Below are 18,830 nucleotides of genomic sequence, written 5' to 3'. Positions count from 1 at the left end.
CACTTCAGTCTGGGGAACACAAAGTGGTCATTGCAGTGATGTATAATCCACCACAGAACTGCAGGAGGCCAAGACAGGAATATGAAGAGAGCAACAGAGCAGTGGTGGACACACTTGCTGAGGTGGCAAGAAGAGCTCACTCCAGCAGAGCAAAGTTGCTGGTTATGGGGGATTTCAACGACAGGGAGATTGACTGGGAAAACCTGGAGCCACATGGGGGTCCCGAAACATGGAGAGCCAGAATGTTGGACGTGGTGTTGGAAAACCTCATGCACCAACATGTTAAGGACACTACCAGAGTGAGAGGGGAGGATGAACCAGCAAGATTGGACCTTGTGTTCACCCTGGGCAGCTCAGACATTGAGGACATCAAGTATGAGAGTCCCCTAGGAGCTAGCGACCACGTGGTTCTGTGCTTTGAATACATAGTAGAGCTGCAAGTGGAGAGAATAACAGGAGTTGAATGGGAAAAGCCTGACTATAAAAGAGGGGACTACATAGGGTTGAAGAACTTCCTGCGGGAGGTCCAGTGGGACAGAGAACTGGCAGGAAAGCCAGTAAATGAAATGATGGAATATGTAACAACAAAATGCAAGGAGGCAGTGGAAAGGTTTATTCCCAAGGGCAACAGTAACAGCGGTGTAAGGAGGCAAAAACAAAGTGCAATAGAGAATGGAAAAAGTACAGAAGGCAGAGAACACACGAAAATAGGGAGATCAGTCGCAGAGCCAGGAATGAGTACGCACAGGTAAGGAGGGAGGCCCAGCGACAGTATGAAAATGACATAGCATCGAGAATCAAGACTGACCCGAAACTGTTGTATAGCCACGTCAGGAGGAAGACAACAGTCAAAGACCAGGTGATCAGATTAAGGACAGAAGGTGGAGAACTCACAAGAAATGATCAGGAGGTATGTGAGGAGCTGAACAGGAGATTTAAGGAAGTTTTTACAGTAGAGACAGGAAGGGCTGTGGGAAGACAGCACAGAAGGGAACATCAAGAGGGAATATACCAACAAGTGTTGGATGACATACGAACAACTGAGGAGGAGGTGAAGAAGCTCCTAAGTGACCTTGACACCTCAAAGGCGATGGGACTGGACAACATTTCCCCATGGGTCCTTAGAGAAGGAGCAGAGATGCTGTGCGTGCCTCTAACCACAATCTTCAACACATCCCTTGAAACTGGGCAACTACCTGAGAAATGGAAGACAGCTAATGTAGTCCCCATATTTAAGAAAGGAAACAGAAACGAGGCACTAAACTACAGACCTGTGTCTCTGACATGTATTGTGTGCAAAGTCATGGAGAAGATTATCAGGACGAGAGTGGTCGAATACCTGGAAAGGAACAAGATTATAAATGAAAACCAGCATGGGTTCATGGAAGGCAAATCTTGTATCACAAACCTCCTGGAGTTTTATGACAAGGTAACAGAAGTAAGACACGAGAGAGAGAGGTGGGTAGATTGCGTTTTCCTAGACTGCAGGAAGGCCTTTGACACAGTTCCCCACAAGACATTAGTGCAGAAGTTGGAGGATCAGGCGCATGTAAAAGGGAGGGCACTGCAATGGAAAAGGGAATACCTGACAGGAAGGCAGCAACGAGTCATGGTACGTGAAGAGGTATCACAGTGGGCGCCTGTTACGAGCGGGGTCCCACAGGGGTCAGTTCTAGGACCAGTGCTATTTTTGATATATGTGAACGACATGATGGAAGGAATAGACTCTGAAGTGTCCCTGTTTGCAGATGACGTGAAGTTGATGAGAAGAATTAAATCGGACGAGGATGAGGCAGGACTACAAAGAGACCTGGACAGGCTGGACATGTGGTCCAGTAACTGTCTTCTCGAATTCAATCCAGCCAAATGCAAAGTCATGAAAATTGGGGAGGGGCAAAGAAGACCGCAGACAGAGTATAGGCTAGGTGGACAAAAACTACAGACCTCACTCAGGGAGAAAGACCTTGGGGTGACCATAACACCGAGCACATCACCGGAGGCACACATCAACCAAATAACCGCTGCAGCATACGGGCGCCTGGCAAACCTGATAATAGCGTTCCGATACCTTAATAAGGAATCGTTCAAGACACTGTACACTGTGTATGTTAGGCCCATACTGGAGTATGCAGCACCAGTCTGGAACCCACACCTGGTCAAGCACGTCAGGAAGTTAGAGAAAGTACAAAGGTTTGCAACAAGGCTAGTCCCAGAGCTCAAGGGAATGTCGTACAAGGAAAGGTTAAGGGAAATCGGACTGACGACACTGGAGGACAGAAGGGTCAGGGGAGACATGATAACGACATACAAGATACTGCGGGGAATAGACAAGGTGGACAGAGATAGGATGTTCCAGAGAGGGGACTCAGGAACAAGGGGTCACAACTGGAAGCTGAAGACTCAGACGAGTCACAGGGACGTTAGGAAGTATTTCTTCAGTCATTGAGTTGTCAGCAAGTGGAATAGCCTAGCAAGTGAAGTAGTGGAGGCAGGAACCATACATAGTTTTAAGAAGAGGTATGACAAAGCTCAGGAAGCAGAGAGAGAGAGGACCCAATAGCGATCAGTGAAGAGGCGGGGCCAGGAGCTGAGTCTCGACCCCTGCAACCACAATTAGGTGAGTACAATTAGGTGAGTACACACACACACTCACTCACACAGACACACACACACATAGTGATGTATAACCCACCACAGAACAGCAGGAGGCCAAGGCAAGAGCATGACGAGAGCAATAGAGCGATGGTCGACACACTGGCTGCAGTAGCCAGAAGAGCTCATGCATGCAGGGCAAAGCTCCTGATCATGTGTGACTTTAACCACAAGGAGATCGAGTGGGAGAACTTGGAGCCACATGGGGGCCAAGATACATGGAGGGCTAAGACGATGGAGGTGGTACTGGAAAACCTCATGTACGAACACGTAAGGGACACTACAAGAGAGAGAGGAGAGAATGAAACAGCAAGACTGGACTTAGTATTCACCTTGAGTAGTACAGATATTGAGGACATCACATATGAAAGACCCCATGGGGCCAGCGATCATGTGGTTTTGAGCTTCGAATACACAGTAGAGCTACAAGTGGAGGGGGAAGCAGGAATGGCAGGACGAATGAAGCCAAACTACTAGAAAGGGGACTACATGGGAATGAGGAACTTCCTGCACGGGGTTCAGTGGGACAGAGAACTGGCAGGGAAGCCAGTTAATGAGATGATGGAATATGTAGCAACAATGTGCAAGGAGGCTGAGGAGAGGTTTGTACCCAAGGGTAACAGGAATAATTAAAAAGCCAGGATGAGCCCATGATTCAGCCAAAGGTGCAGGGAATGGAAGAAATATAGAAGGCAAAGGACCCAGGAGAATAAGGAGAGCAGTCGTCGAGCCAGAAATGAATATGCACAGATAAGAAGGGAGGCCCAACGATAATATGACAACGACATAGCAGCGAAAGTCAAATCTGACCCGAAACTGTTATACAGCCACATGAGGAGGGAAACAACAGTCAAGGACCAGGTAATCAGGCTAAGGAAGGAAGGAGGAGAGACAACAAGAAATGACCTTGAAGTATGTGAGGAACTCAACAATGGATTCAAGGAAGTGTTCACAGAGGAGACAGAAGGGGCTCCAGAGAGACGGAGAGGTGCGGCACACCACCAAGTGCTGGACACAGTACACACAACCGAGGAAAATGTGAAGAGGCTTCTGAGTGAGCTAGATACCTAAAAGGCAATGGGGCCAGATAACATCTCTCCATGGGTCCTGAGTGAGGGAGCAGAGGCGCTATGTGTACCCCTAACAACAATATTCAATACATCTATCGAAACAGGGAGATTGCCTGAGGCATGGAAGACAGCAAATGTAGTCCCAATCTTTTAAAAAGGAGACAGACATGAAGCACTAAACTACAGACCAGTGTCACTGACATGTCTAGTATGCAAAGTCATGGAGAAGATTATCAGGAGAAGAGTGGTGGAACACCTAGAAAGGAATGATCTCATCAACAGCAGCCAACATGGTTTCAGGGACGGGAAATCCTGTGTCACAAACCTACTGAAGTTCTATGACATGGTGACAGCAGTAAGACAAGAGAGAGAGGTGTGGGTGGATTGCATTTTCTTGGAATGCAAGAAGGCGTTTGACACAGTTCCACACAAGAGATTAGTGCAAAAACTGGAGGACCAAGCAGAGATAACAGGGAAGGCACTACAATGGATCAGGGAATACTTGTCAGGAAGACAGCAGCGAGTCATGGTACGTGGCGAGGTGTCAGAGTGGGCACCTGTGACCAGCGGGGTCCCACAGGGGTCAGTCCTAGGGCCAGTGCTGTTTCTGGTATTTGTGAACGACATGACGGAATGAATAGACTCCGAAGTGTCCCTGTTTGCAGATGACATGAAGTTGATGAGTAGAATTCATTCGATCGAAGACCAGGCAGAACTACAAAGGGATCTGGACAGGCTGCAGACCTGGTCCAGCAATTGGCTCCTGGATTCCAACCCCACCAAGTGCAAAGTCATGAAGATTGGGGAAGGGCAAAGAAGACCGCAGACGGAGTACAGTCTAAGGGGCTAGAGACTACAAACCTCACTCAAGGAAAAAGATCTTTGGGTGAGTATAACACCAGGCACATCTCCTTAAGCGCACATCAACCAAATAACTGTCTGCAGTATATGGGCGCCTAGCAAACCTCAGAACAGCATTCCTACATCTTAATAAGGAATCGTACAGGACCCTGTACACCGTGTACAGGGAATGTGCCGCACCATTTTGGAACCCACACCTAGCCAAGCACGTAAAGAAACGAGAGAAAGTGTAAAGGTTTGCAACAAGACTAGTTCCAGAGCTAAGAGATATGTCCTACGAGGAGAGGTTAAGGGAAATCAACCTGACGACACTTGAGGACCGGAGAGATAGGTGGGACATGATAACGACATACAAAATACTGAGAGGAATTGACAAGGTGAACAAAGACAGGATGTTCCAGAGATTGGACACAACAACAAGGGGACACAGTTGGAAGTTGAAGACACAGATGAAACACAGGGATGTTAGGAAGTATTTCTTCAGCCACAGAGTAGTCAGGAAGTGGAATAGTTTGGGAAGCGATGTAGTGGAGGCAGGATCCATACATAGCTTTAAGTAGAGGTATGATAAAGTTCACGGTTCAGCGAGAGTGACTTAGTAGCGACCAGTGAAGAGGCGGGGCCAGGAGCTTGGACTCGACCCCTACAACCTCAACTAGGTAAGTACAACTAGGTGAGTACACACACACACATAAACTCACATGCCTCAGTAAGGAATCTTTCAAGACTGTGTACACCATTTACGTCAGGCCCATGGTGTAGAATGCAGCACCAGTTTGGAACCCACACATGGTCAAGCACATCAAGAAATTAGAGAAAGATCAAAAGTTTGCAAGAAGACTAGTCCCAGAGCTTAGGGGAATGACCTACGATGATAGGCTAAGGGAAATCGGCCTGATGACACTGGAAGGCAGGAGGATTAAGGGAGACATGACAACGACATATGAAATACTGCGAGGAATTGACAAGGTGGAGAAAGACAGGATGTTACAGGGATGGGAAACAGAAATAAGGGGTCACAATTGGAAGTTGAGGCGGGGCCAGGAGCTATGACTCGATCCCTGCAACTACAAAATTGTGAGTACACACACATGTTGACAAGTGCCTATGACGAAATGGTAACTACCTAAGACACACCTGACGTGACTACACGTCGTACACATCCTTGCTTGTGTAGTTACCAGGAGAAATAAACATAACCCGCCTAAAGGAGAGAGGAGCTTCCAACGACGTTTCGGTCCGACTTGGGCCATTTTCAAAATTACACTAAGATAAAAGAGAGATGAAGCCGGTATATATAAGCGAACTTGCCTGTAAATGGTCAAAGTCGAACCGAAAAGTCGTGGTAAGCTTCTCTCTCCTATGTGCGAGTTATTTGTGTATTGTTCCAGTCACGGTATTGTGCGTTTTTGTTCTTCTACCAGGAGGAAATTAATGGTGGCAACAACAAGAAATATTTAGCGTTAATCTTCTCTTAACCTGTGAAGATGACTGTCTCTCTCTCCTCTCTCAGTTTTCTACCCGTCTGGTGGTCCTGGTTCCCCAGAGACCGATTTACCATTCATCCGATTAGTTTCTAGCCAGTCAGGTTGTAATCACTGCCATAAGAGGACGGAGGACGGAGCCTCTACTACTCCTTTCGCTCTTTGACCTTCATAAGTGAAAACTTAGAAATATTCTAAAGCGGTTAAGGAAAAAATCATTCTTTGCCACTAAGCTGGTTGTCCTAAGAGACAAAGACTTTGTTTTATCCTAGAAGTAAGGCCACGGGAGCGAGGACGTCCTCTCAATTATTTACCTCCACTCTAAGTATATTTCCGGCTGAGAGAGAGGTTAAAAACATTACTAAATTTTCCTCTGTTAAATCAGCGATTTGTGTCGCTCGAGGTGATGCAGGTGTGTGTGTGTGTGTGTGTGTGTGTGTGTGTGTGTGTGTGTGTGTGTGTGTGTGTGTATGTGTGTGTGTTTCTTTGCGTCTGTGAGAGAGAAAGAATAATAATGATGATTCCCTTAGTTAGTATTTCGTGTCTAAACTGAAATGTGAACTGTATGTAACTCCTATAGTCGTCCCAGATCAACGACCGACAGAAAAGAAGACAAAAAGAAGACCCTGGGTCTCATTCGACCTACTTTAAGAAGTAGGTCGAATGAGCTGTCTCACAAGTGGGGGAGAAATCAGAATGAAGACCCGTTACAAGTGGTGTACCTCAGGGATCATTGTTGTCAACTTGTTGTTCATGATCCACTTAAATGACATTGATGAGGGAATAAATAGCAACATTAGCAAGTTTGCCGATGACACTAAAATAGTCAGTCAAATAATTTTTGATTTGGACATTATAAAGCTACAGGATAACCTGGATAGATTGTTGTGGTCAGAGAAGTGGTAGATAATGATCACTGGAGACTAGTTTAGTGTTTTATCCTAGGAAAAGAAAATAGATTTGGTACTTAAAAGTTCAATAATGTAGCTCTTAATCAAAGTGAGTGCTAAAAGGATGTAGAGGCTCTGGATAGCAGAAATTTAAAGACAAGGCAACAGTACTCACCTAGTTGTACTCACCTAGTTGAGGTTGCGGGGGTCGAGTCCGAGCTCCTGGCCCCGCCTCTTCACTGATCGCTACTAGGTCACTCTCCCTGAGCCGTGAGCTTTATCATACCTCTGCTTAAAGCTATGTATGGATCCTGCCTCCACTACATCGCTTCCCAAACTATTCCACTTACTGACTACTCTGTGGCTGAAGAAATACTTCCTAACAGTGTATAAGTGTTCGCTATAAAGCTAATATTTTTTTTAACTTTATATCAAAATATTGAAAAAATAAGTCTTAAATATACTTTGGGCCATATACGCATTAGAAATCTTTCCTACGAAAACAGTTTGAAATACTAGTCATGGAGTTGGTCATGGGGGGCATTGACCCCTGGAACACCCTGCAGGTTAGCGCTGACCTTGCACTCTTTAGAGAGGTGTAGAAGTAGGGAAGATGTAACAGAGTGTACAAATTAAAATCAGGAATAAATAATGGGGGGATATAGTGTTAAAAAATCTAATCCAGACAGAACTCACTGATACTGATTCAAGATGGAGAAATTATGATTTAAAGGAGATATTAGGAAATGTTGGTTTGGCAATAAAGTTGTGGATGAGTAGAACAAACTCCCAAGTAGCGTCACTGAGGTAAGAACAGGTACATGATGGGCAAGGACTGGTACTTGAGCGGGTGTGGGTGAGTGTGAGTTTGAGCTGCCTAGCATGGGCCAGTAGACCTACCGCCCATGCAAGGCATGGGCAGTAGGTCTACTGCTGTGTTCATCATTAAAATTTTTATTATGAGCCTAGAGAAAAGCTAAACTGCAGGAAATCATGAGGAACGATATGTAACTAGGCTTCACTCTAGGGAATGGTGGCTCCAATTTCTTGGCTCAAAAGTCCTTCATCAGCATCAAAACGCCCATCTTGAAGGGCCATGTAGAATCCTCCAATTTCATTAGAGCTTTTTTAATGACTGAACGTTTTGTCCAATTTTATTTTGATTATTCTGTTTTAGTTCGTGATAAGAGGACAGAAGATCGAGCCTTCACAATGCCCTGCGCTCAGTGAGTCACACAGGGCTTAGCGCTCAACAGAATAATGATGAACTTCCGGAAACAAGGTACACTAAGGTCAACTCCACTCTCTTATGTCCACAGACACTCCAAGACTCTCGCTAGCTGCCGGACTCAACCTGGACATGGAGGACATCAAAGAGGGAGTCGACGTGTACTTCGAGTGTGGCATCAAGGCTAACCCCAGAGTCTACAAGGTTCAGTGGTTCCATAATGTAAGTACATCAGTCCCAGAGTCTACAAGGTTCAATGGTTCCATAATGTGAGTACATCAGCCCAAGAGTCTACAATGTTCAGTGGTTCCATAATGTGAGTACACCTGCAGCAGAGTCTACAAGGTTCAGTGGTTCCATAATGTGAGTACATCAGCCCCAGAGTCTACAAGGTTCAGTGGTTCCATAATGTAAGTACACACTAAGGAAATAAGTAGTCAGATCTCTCGGTCAAGTATGTTAGTGCGTCCGAGTTAATTTGACCGAGTCACTCTGACTCGGTCTGTCCAGCTCAGTGTGTCTGGCTCTTTCTGTATTCCCAGAATTCGAAACGAGTAGTTCGCAGACATGAAGATTCAGATAACACTGATGTTTTAAATGTTTTTTTTAACAAGTTGGATTCAAATGGCGTACTGCAAACACTTTTGTAGGGCAAGCTTTCATTTTTGGGGGACAACAGCTTGGTAAAGCTTTACAGAAACGTAGTCCAAGTGAAAATTTATTCTGAAACGCGTTTCTTTTAGTCGCTGTTCGTTGTAAGTTTATAGATATTATTAAATTGATGGTTATGCGCTTAAAATGCACGGGTCATACAGTGCCTGGGATATAGGAGATAATTAGGAATTACCAAAGAATTGGGTAATTTTAAGCATTTGGATAAAGTGCCTTTCACCAGCATCGTGGTACCGTCCTTACAGAGTCGTATTTTTCATGAAGTTATACATTCTTTATCGCAGACATGGAGCTGTTGTATGTTGTGATTCGTTTCCGGAATAAAAAAAAAAGGCATCGGAGTTTAGACTGTTAAGAATGAATTGGTAAAGTTATACAGAAAATTTCGCGCGTTAGGAAACATTGGTGAAGGAGAAAAGTCTGCAAGACAGCTGTGACGAACTTAGAATACAGCGGCGTTGTTGCTGCAACTGTAACAGGTGGGCGGTATGGTACAGATACAAGTGTAGGGGAGCACAAATGAAGGTTATGTTGCAGGTGAAGGTTATGCTGCAGGTGAAGCTTATGCTGCAGGCGAAAGTTACGATGCACGTGAAGGTTATGTTGCAGGTGAAGGTTATGTTGCAGGTAAAGGTTATGGTGCAGGTAAAAATTAAGTTGCAGGTGAAGGTTATGTTGCAGGTGAAGGTTATGGGGATTATGAAGGTTATGTTGCAAGTGAAGCTTATGCTGCAAGTGAAGGTTATAGATTGAGACACTTATGCAGCATATGGGAATCTTTATTCAGGAAACGTTTCGCCACACAGTGGCTTCATCAGTCCAATACAAAGAGGAAGGCGTACAAGATTCTACAAGATTGATGGACTGAACACATCGACTCCAGGCTGAGGGACTGATTACCTCATACTCCTCCTCTCCTTACGCCTTCCTCTTTATATTGGACTGATGAAGCCACTGTGTGGCGAAACGTTTCCTGACTAAAGATTCCCATATGCTGCATAAGTGTCTCAATCTTCAACTTGTCGGTTTTTCAAACCATTCATCACAAGTGAAGGTTATGTTATAGGTGAAGGTTAATTTGTAGGTGATTATTTTCTTACAAGTGAAGATTATGTTGAAGATGAAGGTAATGTTGCCGGTGAATGTTATGCTGCAAGTGAAGGTTATATTGCAGGTGACTGTTATGTTGCAGGTCAAGGTTATGTTGCACGTGACGATTTTGTTGCAAGTGAAGGTTATGCTGCAGATGAAGGTTACGTTACAGGTGAAGTTTATGCTGCAGGCAAAGGATATGTTGGAAGTGAAGGTTATGTTGCAGGTGAAGGTTATGTTGCAGATGATGATTCTGTTGCAAGTGTAGGTTATGTTGCAGGTGAAGGTTATGTTGCAGGTGAAGGTTATGTTGGAGGTAAAGCTTATATTGCAGGTGATGATTTTGTTGGAAGTGAAGGTTAAGTTGCAGGTGAAGGTTATGTTGCAAGTGAAGGTTATGTTGCAGGTGATGATTTTGTTGCAAGTGAAGGTTAAGTTGCAGGTGAAGGTTATGTTGCAAGTGAAGGTTATGCTGCAGGTGAAGGTTATGCTGTAGGTGAAGATTACGTTGCAGATGAAGGTTATGTTGCAGGTGACGGTTATGCTGCAGGTGAATGTTATGTTGCAGGTGATGATTTTGTTGCAAGTGAAGGTTATGATGCAGGTGAAGGTTATGTTGCAGGTGAAGGTTATGTTACAAGTGAATGTCATGTTGTATGTGAAGGTTATGCTGCAGGTGAAGGTTATGTTGCAGGTGAAGATTATGTTGCAGGTGAAGGTTATGTTGCAGGTGAAGGTTGTGTTGCAGGTGAAGATTATGTTGCAGGTGAAGGTTATGCTACAGATGAATGCTATGTTGCAGGTAAATGTTATGCTACAGGTGAAAGTTATGTTTGAAGTGAAGGTAATGTTTCGGGTGATAATTTTGTTGTGTGAAGGTTATATTGGAGTTGAAGGTTACGTTCGAGGTGAAGGTTATGTTACAGGTGAAGGTTATGCTGTAGTTAAAGGTTATGTTGTAGGTGATGATTTTGTTGCAAGTGAAGGTTATTTTGTAGGTGAAGGTTATGTTACTGGTGAATTTTATGTTGCATGTCATGAATTTGTTGCAAATGAAGGTTATGGTGCAGGTGAAGGTTATGTTGGAGGTTAAAGTTATGGTGCAAGTGAAGGTTATGCTGCAGGTGAAGGTTATGTTGCAGGTAAAGGTTATTCTGCAGATGAAGGTTATGCTGCAGGTGAGGGTTATGCTGCAGGTAAAGGTTATGTAGCAGGTGAACGTTATATTACAGGTGATGATTTTGTTGCAAAAGAAGGTTATGTTGCAGGTGAAGGTTATGTTGCATGTAAAGGCTATAATTCATGTGAAGGTTATGTTGCAGGTAATGATTTTGTTGCAAGTAAATGTGATGTTGCAGGTGAAGGTTATGTAGCAGGTGAAGGTTATATTGTAGGTGATGATTTTGTTGCAAATGAAGGTTATGTTGCAGGTGAAGGTTATGTTGCATGTGAAGGTTAGGTTGCAGGTAATAATTTTGTTGCAAGTGAAGGATACCTTCAGGTGAAGGGTATGTTGCAGGTGAAGGTTAAGCTGCAGATGAAGGTTATGCAGCAAGTGAAGGTTATGTTGTAGGCGAAGGTTAGGCTGCAGGTGAAGGTTATGTTGTAGGTGAAGGTTATGTTCCAGGTGATAATTTTGTTGTAAGTGAAGGTTATTTTGTAGGTGAAGGTTATGTTGCAGGTGAAGGTTAGGCTGCAGGTGAAGGTTATGTTGTAGGTGAAGGTTAGGCTGCAGGTGAAGGTTATGTTGTAGGTGAAGGTTATGTTGCAGGTGATAATTTTGTTGGAAGTGAACGTTATGTTGCAGGTGAAGGTTATGTTGCAGGCGATGATTTTGTTGCAAGTGAAGGTTAAGTTGCAGGTGAAGGTTAGGCTGCAGGTGAAGGTTATGTTATAGGTGAAGGTTAAGCTGCAGGTGAAGGTTATGTTGTAGGTGAAGGTTATGTTGCAGGTGATAATTTTGTTGTAAGTGAAGGTTATTTTGTAGGTGAAGGTTATGTTGCAGGTGAAGGTTAGGCTGCAGGTTAAGGTTATGTTGTAGGTGAAGGTTAGGCTGCAGGTGAAGGTTATGTTGTAGGTGAAGGTTATGTTGCAGGTGATAATTTTGTTGTAAGTGAAGGTTATTTTGTAGGTGAAGGTTATGTTGCAGGTGAAGGTTAGGCTGCAGGTGAAGGTTATGTTGTAGGTGAAGGTTAGGCTGCAGGTGAAGGTTATTTTGCAGGTGAAGGTTATGTGGCAGGTGAAGGTTATGTTGCAGATGATGATTTTGTTGCAAGTGAGGGTTATGTTGCAGGTGAAGGTTATGTTGCAGGTGAAGGTTATGCTAGAGATGAAGGTTATGTTGCAGATGATGATTTTGTTGCAAGTGACTGTTATGTTGCAGGTGAAGGTTATGTTGCAGGTGATGATTTTGTTGCAAGTGAAGGTTATGTTGCATGTGAAGGTTATGTTGCAGGTGAAGGTTATGTTGCAGGTGAAGGTTATGTTGCAGATAATTTTGTTGCAAGTGAAGGTTATGTTGCAGGTGAAGGTTATGTTGCAGGTGATGATTTTGTTGCAAACGAAGGTTATGTTGCATGTGAAGGTTATGATGCAGGTAAAGGTTATGGTGCAGGTGATGATTTTCTTGCAAGTGAAGGTTATGCTGTACGTGAAGGTTAAGTTGCAGGTGCAGCTTATGGTGCACGTGAAGGTTATGTTGCAGGTGAAGGTCATGTTGCACGTGAAGGTTATGCTGCAGCTGAAGGTTATGCTGCAGGCGAAGGTTATATTGCAGGTGAAGGTTATGTTGCATGAGAAGGTTATATTACAGGTGATGATTTTGTTGCAAGTGAAGGTTATGTTGCAGGTGAAGGTTATGTAGCAGGCGAAGGTTATATAACAGATGATGATTTTTTGCAAGTGAAGGTTATGTTGCAGGTGAAGGTCATGTTGCAGTGGATGGTTTTAATTCATGTGAAGGTTATGTTGCAGGTGAAGGTTATTTTGCGAGTGAAGGTTTTAAATAACAGGTGAATGTTATGCTGCAGGTGAAGGATATGTTGCAGGTGGAGGTTATGCTGCAGGTGAAGGTTATGTTGCAGGTGAAGGTTATGTTGCAAGTAAAGGTTATGCTGCAGGTGAAGATTATGTTGCAGGTGAAGGTTGTGTTGCAGGTGAAGGTTATGTTGCAGGAGAAGGTTATGTTGCACGTGGAGGTTATGCTGCAGGTGAAGGTTATGTTGCAGGAGAAGGTTATGTTGCAGATGAAGGTTATGTTGCAGGTGACGATTATGCTGCAGGTGAATGTTATGTTGCAGGTGATGATTTTGTTGCAAGTAAAGGTTATGCTGCAGGTGAAGATTATGTTGCAGGTGAAGGTTGTGTTGCAGGTGAAGGTTATGTTGCAGGAGAAGGTTATGTTGCACGTGGAGGTTATGCTGCAGGTGAAGGTTATGTTGCAGGAGAAGGTTATGCTGCAGGTGGCGATTATGCTGCAGGTGAAGGTTATGTTGCAGGTGAAGGTTGTGTTGCAGTTGAAGGTTATGATGCAGGTGAATTTTATGTTGAATGAGACGAATTTGTTGCAAATGAAGGTAATGTTGCAGGTAAAGGTTATGTTGCAGGTGAAAGTTATATTGTAGGTGATGATTTTGTTGCAAATAAAGGATACCTTGAGGTGAAGGGTATGTTGCAGGTGAAGGTTAAGCTGCAGGTGAAGGTTATGTTGTAGGCGAAGGTTATGTTGCATGTGATGATTTTTTTGCAAGTGAAGGTTATGATGCAGGTGAACGTTATGCTACAAGTGAGTGTTATGTTGTAGGTGAAGGTTATACTGCAGGTGAAAGTTATGTTGCAGGTGAAGGTAATGTTGCAGGTAAAGGCTTTGTTGCAGGTGAAGGTTATGTTGGAGGTGAAAGTTATGTTGTAGGTAGAGGTAATTCTGCAGATGAAGGTTATGTAGCAGGTGAACGTTATATTGCAGGTGATGATTTTGTTGCAAGTGTAGGTTATGTTGCAGGTAAAGGTTACGTTGCATGTGAAGGTAATAATTCACATGAAGGTTATGTTGCAGGTGATGATTTTGTTGCAAGTGAACGTGATGTTGCAGGTAAAGGATATGCTGCAGGTGAGGGTTATGCTGCAGGTGTAGGCTATGTTGCAGGTGAAGGTTATGTTGTAGGTGATGATTTTACTGCAGATGAAGGTTATGTTGTAGGTGAAGGTTATGTTGCAGGTGACAATTTTGTTGCAAATGAAAGTTATTTTCCAGGTGAAGGTTATGTTGCAGGTGAAGGTTATGTTCCAGATGAAGGTTATGTTGCATGTTAAGGTTATGCTGCAGGTGAAGGTTATGTTGCATGTGATGATTTTTTTGCAAGTGAAGGCTGTGTTGCAGCTGAGAGTTATGTTGGAGGTGAAAGTTATGTTGTAGGTAGAGATTATACTGCAGGTGAAAGTTACGTTGCAGGTGAAGGTTATGCTGCAGGCATAGGTTATGTAGCAGGTGAAGGTTGTGTTCCAGGTGAAGGTTAAGTTGCAGGTGAAGGTTAAGTTGCAGGTGAAGGTTATGTTCCACATGAAGGTTACGTTGCAGGTGACGGTGATGCTTCAGGTGAAGGTTATGTTGCATGTGATGATTTTGTTGCGAGTGCAGCTTATGATGCAGGTGAACGTTTTCCTACAAGTGAATGTTATGTTGTAGGTGAAGGTTATGCTGCAGTTGAAGGTTATGTTTCAGGTGAAGGTTTTGTTGGAGGTGAAGATTATGCTATAGGTGAAGGTTATGTTGCAAGTGAATGTTTTGTTGCAGGTGAAGGTTATGTTGCAGGTGAAGGTTATGTTGGAGGTGAAGATTATGCTATAGGTGAAGGTTATGTTGCAAGTGAATGTTTTGTTGCAGGTGAAGGCTATGTTGCAGGTGAAGGTTATGTTGCAGGTGAAGGTTATGCTGCAGATGAATGTTATGTTGCAGGTGAAGGTTATGTTGCATGTGAAGGTTATGTTGTAGGCGAGGGTTATGTTGCAGGTGAAGCTTACGCTGCAGGTGAAGGTTTTGTTGTAGGTGAAGGTTATGTTGCAGGTGTTAATTTTGTTGCAAGTGAAGGTTATGTTGCAGGTGAAGGTTATGTTGCAGGTGAAGGTTATGTTCCAGATAAAGGTTATGTTGCATGTGAAGGTTATGCTGCAGGTGAAGGTTAAGTTGCAGGTGAAGGTTATGTTCCAGATAAAGGTTATTTGCAGGTGAAGGTTATGCTGCAGGTGAAGGATATGTTGCCTGTGATGATTTTGTTGCAAGTGAAAGTTATGATGCAGGCGACGATTATGTTGCAGGTGAACGTTTTCCTACAAGTGAATGTTATGTTGTAAGTGAAGGTTATGTTGCAGGTGAAGGTTGTGTTGCAGGTGAAGGTTATGTTGCAGGTGAAGGTTATGTTCCAGGTGATACTTTTGTTGCAATTGAAGGCTATGTTGCAGGTGAAGGTTATGTTTCAGGTGAAGGTTATGTTGCAGGTGTAGGTTATGTTTCAGGTGTAGGTTATGTTTCAGGTGAAGATTATGTTGCAGGTGAAAGTTATGTTGTAGGTAGAGATTATGCTGCAGGTGAAGGTTATCTTGCATGAGAAGGTTATATTGGATTTGTGGGTTATATTGCAGGTGAAGGATACGTTGTAAGTGAAGGTTATGTTGCAGGTGAAGGTTATGTGGCAGATGAGGGTTATGTTGCTGGTGAAGGTTATATTGCACTTGAAGGTTATGTTGCACGTGAAGTTATGTTGTAGGTGATGATTTTGTTGCAGGTGAAGGTTATGTTGCAGTTTAAGGTTATGTTGAAGGTGAAGGTTATATTGCAGGAAAAGGTTATGCTTCAGGTGAAGGTTATATTCTAGGTGAAGGTTATGTTGCAAGTGAAAGTTATATTGCAGGTGATTTTGTTTCAAGTGAAGGTTATGTTGCAGGTAAGGGTTATGTTGCAAGTGATGATTTTGTTGTAATTACAGGTTATGTTGCAGTTGAGGGTTATGCTGCAGGTGAAGGTTATGTTGCAGGTGAAAGTTATGTTGCAGGTGATGATTTTTTTTTGCATTTGAAGTTAAGGATGCATGTGAAGGTTATGTTGCAGGTGAAAGTTATGTTTCAGGTGAAGGTTATGTTGCCGATGATGGTTTTGTTGCATGTGAATGTTATGTTGCAGATCATGATTTTGTTGCATGTGAAGGTTACGTTGCAGGTGAAAGTTATGTTTCAGGTGAAGGTTATGTTGCCGATGATGGTTTTGTTGCATGTGAATGTTATGTTGCAGATCATGATTTTGTTGCATGTGAAGGTTACGTTGCAGGTGAAAGTTATGCTGCAGGTGAAGGTTATGTTGCAGGTGAAAATTTTGTTACATGTGAATGTTATGTTGCAGGTGAAGGTTGTGTTACAGGTGAAGGTTATTCTGTAGGTTAAGGTTATACTGCAGGTGAAGGTTATGTTGCAGTTGAAGGCTATGTCGTAGTTGATGGTTTTGTTGCAGGTAAGGTTATGCTGCAGTAGATGATTATGTTGCAGGTGAAGGATATGCTGTAGATGAAGTTTATGTTGCAAGTGAAGTTATGTTGCAGGCGAAGGTTTTGTTGCAAGTGGAGGCTATATTGCAGGTGAAGACTCTGTTGCAGGTGAAGGCTATGTTGCTGGTTAATATTATGTTGCAGGTGAAGGTTATGTTGCAGGTGAAGGTTATGTCGCAGGTGATGGTTTTGTTGCAGGTAAAGTTTAGGCTGCAGTAGAAGATGATGTTTTAGGTGAAGGATATGCTGTATTTGACGGTTATGCTGCGGGTGAAAGTTATGTTGCATGTGAAGGTTATGTTGCACGTGAAGGTTATGTTGTAGGTGATGGATATGTTGCAGGTGAAGGTTATGTCGCAGGTGATGGTTTTGTTGCAGGTAAAGTTTAGGCTGCAGTAGAAGATGATGTTTTAGGTGAAGGATATGCTGTATTTGACGGTTATGCTGCGGGTGAAAGTTATGTTGCATGTGAAGGTTATGTTGCACGTGAAGGTTATGTTGTAGGTGATGGATATGTTGCAGGTGAAGGTTATGTTGCAGGTGAAGGTTATGTTGCAGGTGAAGGTTATGCTGTAGGTTAAGGTTATTCTGCAGGTGAAGGTTATGTTGCAGGTGAAGGTTATGTTGCACGTGAAGGTTATTTTATAGGTGAAGGGTATGTTGCAGGTGAATGTTATGTTGCAGGTGAAGATTATGTTGCAGGTGAAGGTTATGCTGTAGGTGAAGGTTTTGTTGCAAGTGAAGTTATGTTGCAGGTGAAGGTTATGTTGCAGGTGAAGGTTATGCTGTAGGTGAAGGTTTTGTTGCAAGTGAAGTTATGTTGCAGGTGAAGGTTATGTTGCAGGTGAAGGTTTTGTTGCAAGTGAAGTTATGTTGCAGGTGAACTTTATGTTGCAGGTGAACTTTATGTTGCAGGTGAAGGTTATGTTGCAGGTGAAGGTTATGTTACAGGTGAAAGTTATGTTGCAGGTGAAGGTTATGTTGCAGGTGAAGGTTATGTTGCAGGTGAAGGTTATGCTGTAGGTGAAGGTTTTGTTGCAAGTGAAGTTATGTTGCAGGTGAAGGTTATGTTGAAGGTGAAGGTTATGCTGTAGGTGAAGGTTTTGTTGCAAGTGAAGTTATGTTGCAGGTGAAGGTTATGTTGCAGGTGAAGGTTATGTTCCAGGTGAAGGTTATGTTGCAGGTGAAGGTTATGTTACAGGTGAAAATTATGTTGCAGGTGAAGGTTATGTTTCAGGTGAAGGTTATGTTGCAGGTGATTGTTATGTTGCAGTTGAAAGATGTGCTGTAGGTGAAGGTTATGCTGCATATGAAAGTTATGTTGCAGGTGAAGGTTATGTTGCAGCTGAAGGTTATACTGTAGGTGAAGGTTATACTTTTGTGAAGGTAATGTTGCAGGTGAAGGTTATGTTGCAGGTGAAGGTTATGTTGCAGGTGAAGGTTATGTTACAGTTGATGGATGTGCTGTAGGTGAAGGTTATGATGAAGGTGAAAGTTATGTTGCGGGTGAAGGTTATGTTGCAGGTGAAGGTTATGTTGCAGGTGAAGATTATGTTACAGTTGATGGATGTGCTGTAGGTGAAGGTTATGATGAAGGTGAAAGTTATGTTGCGGGTGAAGGTTATGGTGCACGTGTAGGTTATGTTGCAGGTGATGGTTTTGTTGCAAGTGAAGTTATATTGCAGGTGAAGGTCGTGTTGCAGGTGAAGGTTATGTTGCAGGTGAAGGTCGTGTTGCAGGTGCAGGTGAGTGTATATTCACCTTGCCTTAGTGTGTCCCTCACAGCACCGTTGGTCTCTCTTAACGTAAGTTGTTGTTGGTTACGGTACTTAAGTTACTTTTTTTTCTTGAATTCGTGAAAAAACAATTTTTTTCTTGTACGAATGTAGAAATATTTTTACCATTTTAACCAAAGAAAATGGTATCGTCTTTCTTCCCGTACAAGCCTTTATACAGAGTTTATGAGGTAATGATTTGATGAAATTTCCTTAAGAGCGAATCAGTCATCATGAAGGTTTATTCTGGATAGTGCGTTTTGCATTTTTTTTTTTTTTTGTAGGCTGTGTGAAGGATCTCAAGAATGAAGATTGAAGGAGGATATAACAGTGAATAAAAAGATTGTGGGTAGACAGAAAGACAGGCAAGAAAGGTTAAGTGGCCTGACCACTTTGGGTCAGTTTTAATCTAGTAATTTTTGCCACAGTAACGATTTGCATTTAGGCCCTGGACATTAATAATACTTGACCTCTCAACGGAAGCACAATATGTGATGTGAAAAAAACTGTTAATATTATTTGTTGTACTAGACTTCGGAGAAGTAACCACAATTATGGTAGCAACAACATTCT

At 43.1% G+C, this 18,830-nt stretch overlaps 1 protein-coding gene across 1 annotated transcript in view; it reads left to right on the top strand.

Moving 5' to 3' along the window:
* The window catches only part of LOC128694554 (nephrin-like), a 147,881-nt gene that overhangs the window by 108,649 nt on the left and 20,402 nt on the right, over positions 1–18,830 (top strand). The window contains exon 4 of the mRNA XM_070079515.1: positions 8,277–8,407. Coding sequence (XP_069935616.1) covers positions 8,277–8,407 — 131 coding nt within the window. The remainder of the gene's footprint in view (positions 1–8,276; positions 8,408–18,830) is intronic.

The sequence above is a fragment of the Cherax quadricarinatus genome, chromosome 6 (genome assembly GCF_038502225.1).
Source record: "Cherax quadricarinatus isolate ZL_2023a chromosome 6, ASM3850222v1, whole genome shotgun sequence".
Lineage (NCBI taxonomy): Eukaryota > Metazoa > Arthropoda > Malacostraca > Decapoda > Parastacidae > Cherax > Cherax quadricarinatus.
The sequence above is the reverse complement of the archived record's forward strand: the minus strand, read 5'-3'. Positions and strand labels throughout refer to the sequence as shown.